Source organism: Taurulus bubalis, assembly GCF_910589615.1.
Source record: "Taurulus bubalis genome assembly, chromosome: 8".
In the NCBI taxonomy this organism is placed as follows: domain Eukaryota; kingdom Metazoa; phylum Chordata; class Actinopteri; order Perciformes; family Cottidae; genus Taurulus; species Taurulus bubalis.
In genome coordinates, this window is record NC_136596.1 from 16,922,872 (window position 1) to 16,934,241 (window position 11,370).

The 11,370-nt window shown below is 39.5% G+C and overlaps 1 protein-coding gene across 1 annotated transcript in view; it reads left to right on the forward strand.

Moving 5' to 3' along the window:
• Positions 1 to 11,370, forward strand: part of adgrd1 (adhesion G protein-coupled receptor D1) — a gene marked incomplete at its 5' end in the record, with an annotated part of 28,098 nt that overhangs the window by 14,950 nt on the left and 1,778 nt on the right. The window contains 11 exons of the mRNA XM_079222377.1: positions 4,819 to 4,892; positions 5,421 to 5,544; positions 7,677 to 7,780; positions 7,907 to 8,018; positions 8,379 to 8,532; positions 10,023 to 10,089; positions 10,280 to 10,346; positions 10,533 to 10,624; positions 10,723 to 10,849; positions 10,947 to 10,988; positions 11,209 to 11,301. Of these exons, the coding sequence (XP_079078503.1) occupies positions 4,819 to 4,892; positions 5,421 to 5,544; positions 7,677 to 7,780; positions 7,907 to 8,018; positions 8,379 to 8,532; positions 10,023 to 10,089; positions 10,280 to 10,346; positions 10,533 to 10,624; positions 10,723 to 10,849; positions 10,947 to 10,988; positions 11,209 to 11,301 (1,056 nt within the window). The remainder of the gene's footprint in view (positions 1 to 4,818; positions 4,893 to 5,420; positions 5,545 to 7,676; positions 7,781 to 7,906; positions 8,019 to 8,378; positions 8,533 to 10,022; positions 10,090 to 10,279; positions 10,347 to 10,532; positions 10,625 to 10,722; positions 10,850 to 10,946; positions 10,989 to 11,208; positions 11,302 to 11,370) is intronic.

The window sequence follows — 11,370 nt, forward strand, 5'->3', positions numbered from 1 at the left end:
GGCTCAATATGCAGCCCTCAACTTATGAATGCAAACATGTTCCTACAGAAACAAGCCAGAAACCAGAGAAATATAACAGTGGCCTCATATGAAATCCTGTGGGAACATATGCATTCATGCATGGGGAACATTTCTCGTTGTAATGTGAGTTTACTTCAAAAAGTAATATTTGATGTTTTGAACAAAAATGACCACAGTGCAGTATTTCTGTAATTTGTCACGCTCACCTTATCAAAGACAACTGTCATTTTGGGGTTTTTAATTGTCCCCAGTTTCCTCACACCCTGCATAACTATCAACACGTCTCGTTGTTTTCAGTGTCTACCTCAGAGACTGAGCTGAGACCACAGCTGCATGTCTTATTACATTTCCCCTGAAGGCATGATCTCACTCAAGGCCAGTTGTGTTTTACTGCATGGACTCAGATTGTTACTCCATATGCTGTATGTGGATCAGCTTAAGTCCGACCTCTGACTGAAAACCCATGTGATAACAACGCAGACATCTGTACTCCTTCAGAGCCACAGGTTGTGTCAGTGTGATCCTTTTATATGTTGACCTTTGTTGTTGGCGGGTTAAACGGACAGGTTTTTCTCAAACTCCAGGTGAAGTTTTAAACTGTGGTTGGTCTTTTTGAGCCTGCTGGACTGAGCAATGTCACACTATACCTTGGTGTGCCTTTCCCAGACATACTGCATTAAAGTGTTTCCTTCCCTTACTAAATTTAAGAGCAGTTAATGTAGCTTTTGGGGGTTTCCTCTCTGTTGTTATGCAGAACAATTTAGCCATTGTCAAAACCTGGCTACATCATAGCCCCTCTGTTGACTCATATTTTAACTTTCTCCTACTGTACACTTCCACAAAAATAGAAGATGCTGGTCGCTTTAATTGATGCTTTGTCATTATGTAAAGTGTGACTGATGGGTTTTAAGGCTGTTATGGGCCCTGCTGACAGCTTCCCTGTTAAAAATTGATATCTATACCAAATGCAGAAAGTGCCGTCCAAATTACACCGTGGCATTCTGTGCTCTCAAATATTTGGAACGTTTGAAGGAAAAGGAGAAGATCGCTTACTTATTCACTCACACGGTTGTGTCTTTTTTCCCTGCTTTTTTTAAATTTAGCACAACCAAAGCCTGTATTTAGATTCCTTTGCTCTTTTGCTCTTGTGGCTGCATATTCTTGTACCAATGCTGGATGGAATGAGTGGGTGTGAGCAGGATTTCTTTTGCAAGTAATATTTCATATTTATTTAAGGTCCACTTACTTACCATTTATGTAGTGTTCAACTGCATCTCATGTTCTCAAGCCAATATCAAGCTCTGGAAAAAACTAGTAAATGGACGAAAGACTTTGTTATGTCAAATTACTGTTTCCAAATTAAAGTTAAGAATGAACCTTCATGCTCAATAATCTGTCAATTAGGGCTCGCATTGAATTTGATTTATTTTATTGTCCACTACACTGCAGCACACTGTAAGTTAAATAAATAAAAAGCTGCAGATGAATGAGTCTTACTTCAATAAACTTGTGTCTGTGTGTGTGTGTGTGTGTGTGTGTGTGTGTGTGTGTGTGTGTGTGTGTGTGTGTGTGTGTGTGTGTGTGTGTGTATTTGTGTGTGTGTGTGTGTTTTTGGTTGTATTTCTGCCAGCCCCAGCCTGTCTGTTTGGAATTGACTGTTGAAACAATAATGATGGGTGGTGTGTAGATTTCTCCATCTTTTCTTTATTTGCGCCTTGCTTGAGAACCAGCTGTCAAAAGCTCAGATTTAAATTAGCCAGAGTTGCCCAATTTCTTGGGATTTGCAGAGACATATGTTGTCGCTATTTCTTGAAGTTAGCTCAACCACAGCCGGGCTCCGGCTTCCAGCACTGCTAGTCATGGTAGGTCTGAAACACACCACAGAGGACAGAGAAGCTTGCATTAATACAAATTGCTGGTTGCTGCGACATCTGGGACTGAAATGCTTTTCTGATGCAAGTGAGGTTTTTTTTCATCCCTCATCGTTTTATCCAACAGGCTCAACGTATAAAACAGAGAAAGGAGGAGGTGTTCCCAATCAAAGTTGATTGGTGAGGTTGATTGGTGGTGTAATTGGCTGGTAGGGATGTGTTGCTATTAGCAAGTCATCAGCCTGCACCATTAAATATCTATTATGCAAAACAACGTCATAATATACGTATGTTGACGATCACATGGGAGCTAAGAGTGTTTGATCCCTCCAAAACAGTTGCATCATAATTTACAGTTCTCATACCCCCATGCAGCTGTGTCAACTGAAATACAAGTCAACACCCAATTCTCACTCCATGTATTATAGCTGCCAGTGACGGAGAGTATTTAAGTGTATTTATTCCAGTACCATACTTTAGTACAATTAGGAAAAACTTGTACGTTACTTGAATTTCCATTCTATGCTACTTTATACTTCTACTCCACTACATTTAAGAAGGCGATATTATGCTTTTTAATCTGAACCATATATTTTACTACTTTCTTTTCAACACATCTTTTAACACTAAGCCGGTGGTTCCCAACGATTTTTGGCCTGTGTACACCTTACACCTCTTGTAAGTGTCAGATGTCTATGCAGATCCACCAACAAGTTATTTCCACCCTTTATAAGTATTATTACATTAATTTGAAAGAGGTAAAACTACACAATATTTCTCAAAACGCAAAGATTAGAGAAAAGTGGAAGAAAATGAATATAAATATGTGTAGCAGAACTTAATTATGTCTTTTTTTCTTACCACATTACCACATTGATCATCGGGGACCCCTTAGTCATGTGACCCTTTGGAGTATACCTGACCCAGAGTCTGGGAACCCTTGAACTAAACTACCTACCTATAGCTGTATCTCAAATAGTTAGGTCACCATCTGGAATGATGCATCACTATTAACAATCTAATAATTGCCATTTTAACAATTTTTGTATTTCACTACCATGGTGGTGAGTTGTGGTTAAAGTAAGCACTGTAGGTGCTCCAATTGAAGACACAGTGACACAGAAGCACTAGAGACACCTTGACTATCGAGGATTCATCAGCCTCTCTCTCTCTCTCTAACCCTTCTCATATATGAGCTGTCACTCTGTATCACTCTGCTGTAACTCTGTATCACTCTGATGTAACTAGCTTTCACTCTCTTCTTCCTCTCTACATCTATTCTCTTTATGAGGCTCAAAGTGATTTCCAAGGCGCTGTCTTCTGGCCTTCTGTTGCTAATAAAGAGTTGGAGCGCCAGCTCTAGTCTTGGCTGGCGGCTGAGGCCTCAGGGCACTGAGGGAACAACGATGTGCGCGCAAAGCTCAGCCAGATCTCCAAGTGCATTTTAACACTCACCAATGACTTTCAGGTTCCTTCACCTCTCCTCAGATATCAGTTGGAAGCATGCTGGATGTACCACAAACAGACAGTTGCTAGAGAGGAAGCATGGCCAATGATGGCCAATCCTTATATGTGTGATGGTCTGTTAGTTAATGTATAGTTTAGCTTGTGTCTGGTACATATCATAGTTGTATTATTATTAGTATTTGATTATTTCCCATGAGCTAATGTTTGTATTTGTGATGAATATGGATAATTAATCTTCCGTCATTGCACAGGAACTTTAAAGGTTCAGCGATTGTTAAAGAGCAAACACGGGAGTAAAGCAAGTCTTGCAGTGTATTACAGTTTGTTTCTCTTCCATCTGCTTTCATGTACACCCAACAAGCAATGCGACTTAATAAGCCCCACAGGGGAGCAGTAAATTCAACCACAGGGTAGCTTGCAGCTCCTCAAAGCTGGCCACTGGCTTGTGATGACGGGTTGCATTTATGGCACTCTTATGGGTCTTGGACTCATTGGTTGCCGGCTGTAATGGACCATATGCATATCCATCCATTGCATTCATCTCGAGGGTCACAATACATGATGACAAAATAGCTGCATGTGCGAAACAGACAGAATGAGAGCAACAATTTGGTTATGCAATGAAGTCAACGTATTTATTAATTTTTTTGTTTGTGCTATGCTTTGTAATATGAATCACCGAGCACATGTGCCAGGAAACAGACAGCCTGAGTGTCAGTTTCACTCTCTCTCTCTCACTCACTTTTTCCAGAAGGAAATAGTGCAGACACAGTCCATCTAATCATACTCTTATTCAGTCTGAGAGTCAAGGCTTGGGGAATGAGAAGAGGTGTGCAGTCTCTCAGTATACACCCAACCTGCCAATGAAAGTGTTGTTTTCCTCAGATGACAGATTGAGGAGGGTAGTGGTTTGACCTGAAACCAGGGCCAAGCACCAATTACTGCATTCTTGCACTGGAGCCATTAGCTCACTGTCTCCGGAGACTCCAAATCTCATATTAAGAAATGACACGGAAAAAGTGAGTTATCATCAAATAAGATTCTTGAAGACAGCAGGGATTTTCGCTCAGAGTAATAATCACCTCTGCTGAGTGTCGATCGACGTCTTCTCTCTCATTTACTATGATCTCAGACCTCTTTTGTCTTCTTTACTGGCACTTAAGGGTTTTTATTTTGTATCAGAAGCAACATTTTTTAAGTGGTTTGCTCTTCTTTAGATACAAAAGAAAACTATGCAATATTTTAATCTTTCATTTAACATATCAGTCAGCATATGGATAGAAAAAAAGCCAAGTAGCCTAAAGGAAAGATACATAGAAGTACATTTTCCAAACCGGTTGCTCAGCGTTTTGCATGTAATTCAATGAGCCAGTGAAATCCAAAAGCAAATGTTTTTCCTATATCGCATACTTTTCTCTGGTAATTCCAGATCTAATTTTACTCAACTTTTCTTTTTCAGACTGAAGAACAGCAAGAACAAGTCCTAAATCAGAGCAATAAAGTCTTCCTCTACTGTGCCTTCTTGGACTACAGGTGGGTCTGTGTTCGTGATTTAGATGCAGCATGTCTCAATTATTCATTCAGTTGTAGAGCCAAAACAATTTTTATCCTGATTATTGACTCTTTGCATATTTTTTTGTTAAAGTCTTAAATGCTGTAAATCATAAGTAATGATCAGTGATTTAGAAAAGGTGTATTTCCCTTTTGTCATTCAAATCAAAGGCAGCCAGTGTTACATGTGTTCTTGTTTCAGTTTGGTGTATCTTGAGCAACAGCCCTCTGTAAAATAAATATAAATATAGCGATAACATAAATGAAGCGAGAGCACAATTAAGAAAGCATAGATTATTTTCAAAGGATGGTTGGATTCAAAGACGTCCTCTCCTTACTCCCCTTTGTCCTGAAGCTCAAGAGAAAAGAAAATGAATTGTTGGATTGCCCTGTCATATTGCCCTAGTAAATTCAGGAAAAAGATTCTCTGTGGGCCTCCCACAATGGATCATGTTGAGAGATCCTTGTCAGGAGTCTCTGTAAATAATAAACAATTGTCATCCTTTTCAGTTCAAATGATGTAGTATGGTCCAATGAAGGTTGCGTACGCTCTGATGGAAACATGACATACTCTGTGTGTTTGTGCAACCACCTCACCAACTTTGCCATACTTATGCAAGTGGTGCCATTAAAGGTATGGCATTTTTGCTACTCTTTAAAGCAGTTCACATTTGTTTTCTTTCATATTAACAATGGATTGCGTCAGCGGGAAAAGTACAGGTGTAAATAACAAAATGACTGCTGAATTCCATTTAGCTGCTTTAGTTTCAGGGCCCTGGTGATGTGTTAAGGGAGCTGGACATGGTGCACTTCAGCCTTGCTGTGTCCCAGCTGACACTCAGGGTACCGCAATAGAAGCATTTTCCCCACAGACCAACATTATACAAGAGACTTCTGTAAAAGCTGGAGAACAAACAATGTCAATTATTGCTTTGTTTATGAATATTAATATTTGTAAAATGTTTCTACACCCTTGAAAAGTAATATCAGACAATAAAAAGTCTATGTGCCTAGCGCGCAAACACACAGGTGGGGCCAGTCGGAGAAACCCTTATGTCCAGTGGCCAACAACACAGAGGCAAACCTGGAATCCAGAAAACCTTTTTGCTTATGTGCTTGGCAAGCAATTTTCATTGAAGTGAATGGGCCCCATCGTTGAGTCTGTAAACCAGTTCTTATAATACATCCTCGGTCCTGATATTTTTCATGCCAGCTTATTGTCAAACTGCCGTGCCTTAAACATCAATTAAACGTAGTCATTGTTAATGTTATTAGTAACACCTGTGCTTTTCCCATTATGACAAATCAAAATGCCGGCTGTGAATGAGACCTAATGATGATTTTCACCACTGTGCTTTTCATTTCATCTGTTGTAAGGACATTTTTAGAAACAGTGAACCTCCCACAACTATTTAGAGGAAGGTTTATCCATATACCCAAGCCATATTCAAAAGTCTGTCCCTCCCTCTGTGTCTGTCACAAAATAAGTACATTTGTAGAAACATAATTGGACAGGAAGCAGTGGTTAACCAGACAGTAAACCACCAACCAGAGTCCCCACTTCAGCCTTTGGACAGTTTATCGTTCCTCCCTGTAGGTCAATAGTAAGCAGACCTACACAGTCACAATGACTGTTTTAGTGGTGGTTTTATACAGAAGTACTTCAGACAACCATGATTAAGTGTGGTATTTTTGGGTCGCTACACAGGTCAGTGGTCCATTCCTCAAAGACCACACTCTCTTAAGAAACTAGAAACTATTCCTTTGAACTGTCCTCCAAAAACTGTCTCCTTAAAACATCTGGGATAACACTCTTTCTCTTCTCTGAACACTGTCCTGCACAGTATTTTGCGTTAATTTTATCTGCATGTAGAGCAGTTTGGAATGCCAACCCTGTGTACATTGTCACCACAGTCACACATAACGTTTTGTTCTCCAAGAATATGTGCAATGGGAGTGTGGTCAGCATCCGCGATGGCTTCTTTAAATAGAAAAGAGGACTTCTCATTGCACCGAAGAGGGCCAGCGCTGTATTTAAGGCGCAGCAGTCTGTTTGATGCTCTACTTTCCCTGAGCCAGTCTCTAATTAGTGGGCTCCCTCATCCCTCAGCTGCAAGGGAACATCCCACATATCCCATTTCTGGAAGGCTGAGACTCCTCTGCCCTTGTTAATGACAAGGCATATGTGAAGACAGTTAATGGCGAATCATATTCAAACCCTCATAATAGCCTGAACTCCAAAACAACGTCAATACACTGGGCCATATGTGATGATTATGTGAATATGGAGAAACACAATCGATCAGCTTCACGGGCAATGCACTTTTTGCATAATCAATAATCATAACAAAAAGGTATTTGACTAGACATTTACAGTGAAAAACCTTTGCTCCAAAACTGATAAAACATGTATCCTAAAAAAAATATATAATCTGATTTAATAATTGAATATAGAAACATTTCCAAAGTCAGTTTTTTTTCCAATTGAGACAGGAGGAATTAAATCATTATGCTACAGCTTTATGACAGTATGCCCAGTGTTGGAGAGTAGCCTGCCTGATCAATACTAATGAGACTCAGTATTGTGTTCTTCATCATAAATTCCACAGGGCCCCTTTGAATTTCCTGGCTAATGATATAGGCTGAATGAAATAGGCTAAACTAGATTTGCATGTGCATTTGTGGCACCGACCCCCCATGTGGGAAAAATAATGTTATTACATGTTGTCTTGGTCGTTGTTGATGGTGAATTGTCATTGTACACAGCTCACTACTGGCCACAGGGTGGCACTATCAACCATCGGTTATGTCGGCTGCTCCATTTCCATCTTCTGTCTCGCCATCACTCTGGTTACTTTTGCAATTCTGTCGTGAGTATCATCACTTTAACAACCCGTGCTGTACATTTGTATTAAAAACATTCACTTTTTATGTTTACAAAGTGTTGTTATTACCTGAGCACTACAGCATGTTAATGTGACGCTGTCCCCCTGCAGGTCAGTGAGTACCATCCGTAACCAACGCTACCACATCCACGCCAACCTGTCCTTTGCCCTCCTGGTGGCGGAGATCTTACTGCTCATCAGCTCTCGCTTCGACCCGGGCACGGTACGTCCACAATACAAACTGATGACAATAACTGATCAAATTAGTTGTGACTATTATAATGATAATGATGGTATTAGTGTCTTGTTATTTACTTTAGAATATTAGAATAAAGTACGAGAGTGAACTACAATGTAAAATGTGGTTAATTTAAACAACCACTAAATGATTACATTTCCAGAAGAAAATATAGTAAATATAAAAGAAAAATGCAGTCCACTGAAGCAACAGAAAGTAGAAAAAAAAAGATAAAAAGGAAAATAGCGATTAGCAAAAAACCTTATGATAAAAAACAATTCATGAATAATGATGGTAAAGAGAAGATTTTAATCGTAAAATTCCTGATTTTGTCCCCTGTGTCAGTTGCCTTGTAAGGTGATGGCTGTCCTGCTTCACTTCTTCTTTCTGAGCGCCTTCGCCTGGATGCTGGTGGAGGGTCTCCACCTCTACAGTATGGTGGTCAAGGTTTTTGGCTCTGAGGGCAGCAAACACTTCTACTACTACGGTATTGGCTGGGGTAAGTCTACTCAGTATTGAATTACCACACTTTGATGAAAAACACAGATGATGATATAGTTGCCATATTTGCTTCAGACTATAACAAAGATGCCTGTCTTGGAGATTGTGTGTAATTCTCGTATGTGTGTTCAAGAATGTCATCTTATTTTATTGACCCTCATTTCCTCCAATGTCCTACCCCTACCTCACACCTCACAGGTCATTACTGTAAACAGAATTTGATCATTTTTTATGCGACCTTATTGGTCAAGTATTGTTTGTAAAAAATAAGTAACTATGACCCTGTTGAATAAATCAGATTTGAGTTACATTCCAACATAACAATTGCCTCTCCTGGTCTGAGTGAACTGGAGTTTGATGGACAGATAAAAAAGAATCTGGGACATACTGTCTTTGGCTGTTGGAGAATGCATAGTCTCTCCTTCACATGCTGAACCCATTAGTGGAAAAATTATCCCTTTTTCATTACTTCATTCTTCAGGCGAGAGTGATTTTTCATTTTGTGTGGCCAACTGGAGACTTGTCTAACAGTTAGAAGTATAGCTGTTATACATCAAAAGTAAATACTTGTTTTATAATTAATTGTCGCTGCTATTAGATTTGATAAAGGCTGTTGACTTTATCTTTCATTTCCTCCTTCAAAGTAAACATTTCCTTGTACTCTAGTAGAGCATGCAGGAGAGCATGCAGGAAACCTTTGGTCTTGGCCAGCCAAAATTGAAAGAAGTTAGTTTCAGGGAAGTTAGCAATAATCAGCACAGCAGATGAATTAAGCCACCACAGGGTGTTAAAGTATATCCAAAGACAGGTGCGAGCGTGGGTGGAGTTTACCACGCTTGACACTGTAACGAGATGTTTAACAGGGCCACGAGGCTGTTTGCTCAAATTAACTGAGGCATACCTTTAGATGACACTGTGAAGGTTACAATTCTGTATGAATTGTGTTGTAATCACTATTCGGCCTAGATCTATCAGAAATGTCTGTAGCCTTGGTCAAAGCCTTTTAGGCTTACTTTGTTGTTTTGAGATTATTCTTAAATATTTCTGTTGATTACAGTCTTGTTGAGCCAAGAATATGAGTGTCCTGTAACTCTTTTTGATGCTGTGATTAACAAGGCAGCAACTGCCTTGGGCCCTGGTCCACAGGGGCCTTACAGCCTCAGGTTTAGTTTGTATCAATGTATGTTTGTGGTATTTAAATTAAAGGTACTAAATACCTTAATAAAGGTATTAAAGGCGGAAGACTGCTAGCATGCAAACATAGATGTGAACAATGTAGGATTCACAATATTTTTAAAAAAAAGTTTTTTGAGGAGGGAAGCAACCGTATTGATGCATATTCATAAATAAATGTGTTCTTTGTTGGTACTTGAACGCAGCAGGATACGGGGTCTAAGGGCCCCCACAGCATGTTAATCCAGTCATCACGGGTGCTATGGCATCTTCAGTGAAAGTAACATGTGTCTTTGTTTCTTTGTATATTATCAGGCTCTCCGTTGTTGATATGTGTGGTGTCCATGACATCAGCTCTGAACAGTTATGGTGAGGTTGACAAGTAAGTAGGACCTGCACTTTGAACAAATCCGGCAAATTATATATAACTGTGTTCAATGTTATTCAAAGGTTTTTAGGTTAACAGTAACTACATGTCATTCCATATTGACATTAGAGAATTTTTACTTGAAGAACTTGGGAACACGGTGTGATTTTCTTTTTTACCCCTGTCTCTGTCCTTGCTTTCTCAGCTGTTGGCTGTCACTGACAAATGGAGCCATCTGGGCATTTGTGGCACCGGCTCTGTTTGTCATTGTGGTGAGAAATTTGCATCCAATATGATTCATTTGTCATTTTTTACAGTTCCCAATTTGTTGCGTAATTTGATCTTGAATTAAATATGTATTCATTATAAACTTGTGGTCTATTTTAGGGGGAACAAACACAGATCTTACCTCCTGTATCACTGTGTTAAATTAATATAACCCTCTTTCTGATCTCCAGGTGAACATTGGCATTCTGATATCTGTGACAAGGATCATATCTCGAATCAGCGGAGAGAGTTACAAGATTCATGGAGATGCCAATGCAGTCAAGTGAGTTCATTTGTTTTCATGATCAGACCAGTGCTCTTTTGATATTGTTCTCTAAAGGTAAATAATATGAACATGGTCACTTCTTGCTTTGTCTCAAGGCTGACTGCAAAGGCAGTGGCTGTGCTCCTGCCCATACTCGGCATTTCCTGGATCTTTGGCGTTCTCGCTGTCAACAGACACTCTTTGGCGTTCCTGTATATTTTTGCTGTATTCAACTCGTTACAAGTAAGTTCTTCACTATGGGATCTTTTCTTTTCCAAAATGTTTGCAGCTATTTCTAAAAGATTATGCAAAAGTTAACCTTTTTTCCTCTTTTCCTTAGGGGTTCTTTGTCTTCTTGTTTCACTGCCTTCTCAACTCTGAGGTACGATGCTAAATATATTAGATAGATAGTTCAAGGTTTTGTTGTGTCACGTCTTGGATGAGAACATTTCACATCGCCTAAACCATCAATTAGTCTTAATATTTATTCTAATTGTGACAATGTTCTCTGCTGCAACCCCAATTTCTGACTAAGGATGATGAGATGTATTCTGCCTGACATTTGTTACCATCATCTGTTATGGCTTTGCTTCTTTCTGTAGGTCAGAGCTGCTTTCAAACACAAAACCAAGGTGTGGTCTCTTACTAGCAGCTCCATCCGAAACATCAATGTGAAGCCATTCAACTCAGACATTGTGAGTGCTGGTGTAAAAGATTTTTTTCAAATAATAATGAGCTGTTCTGCTTAAGTCGAACATTGTCCT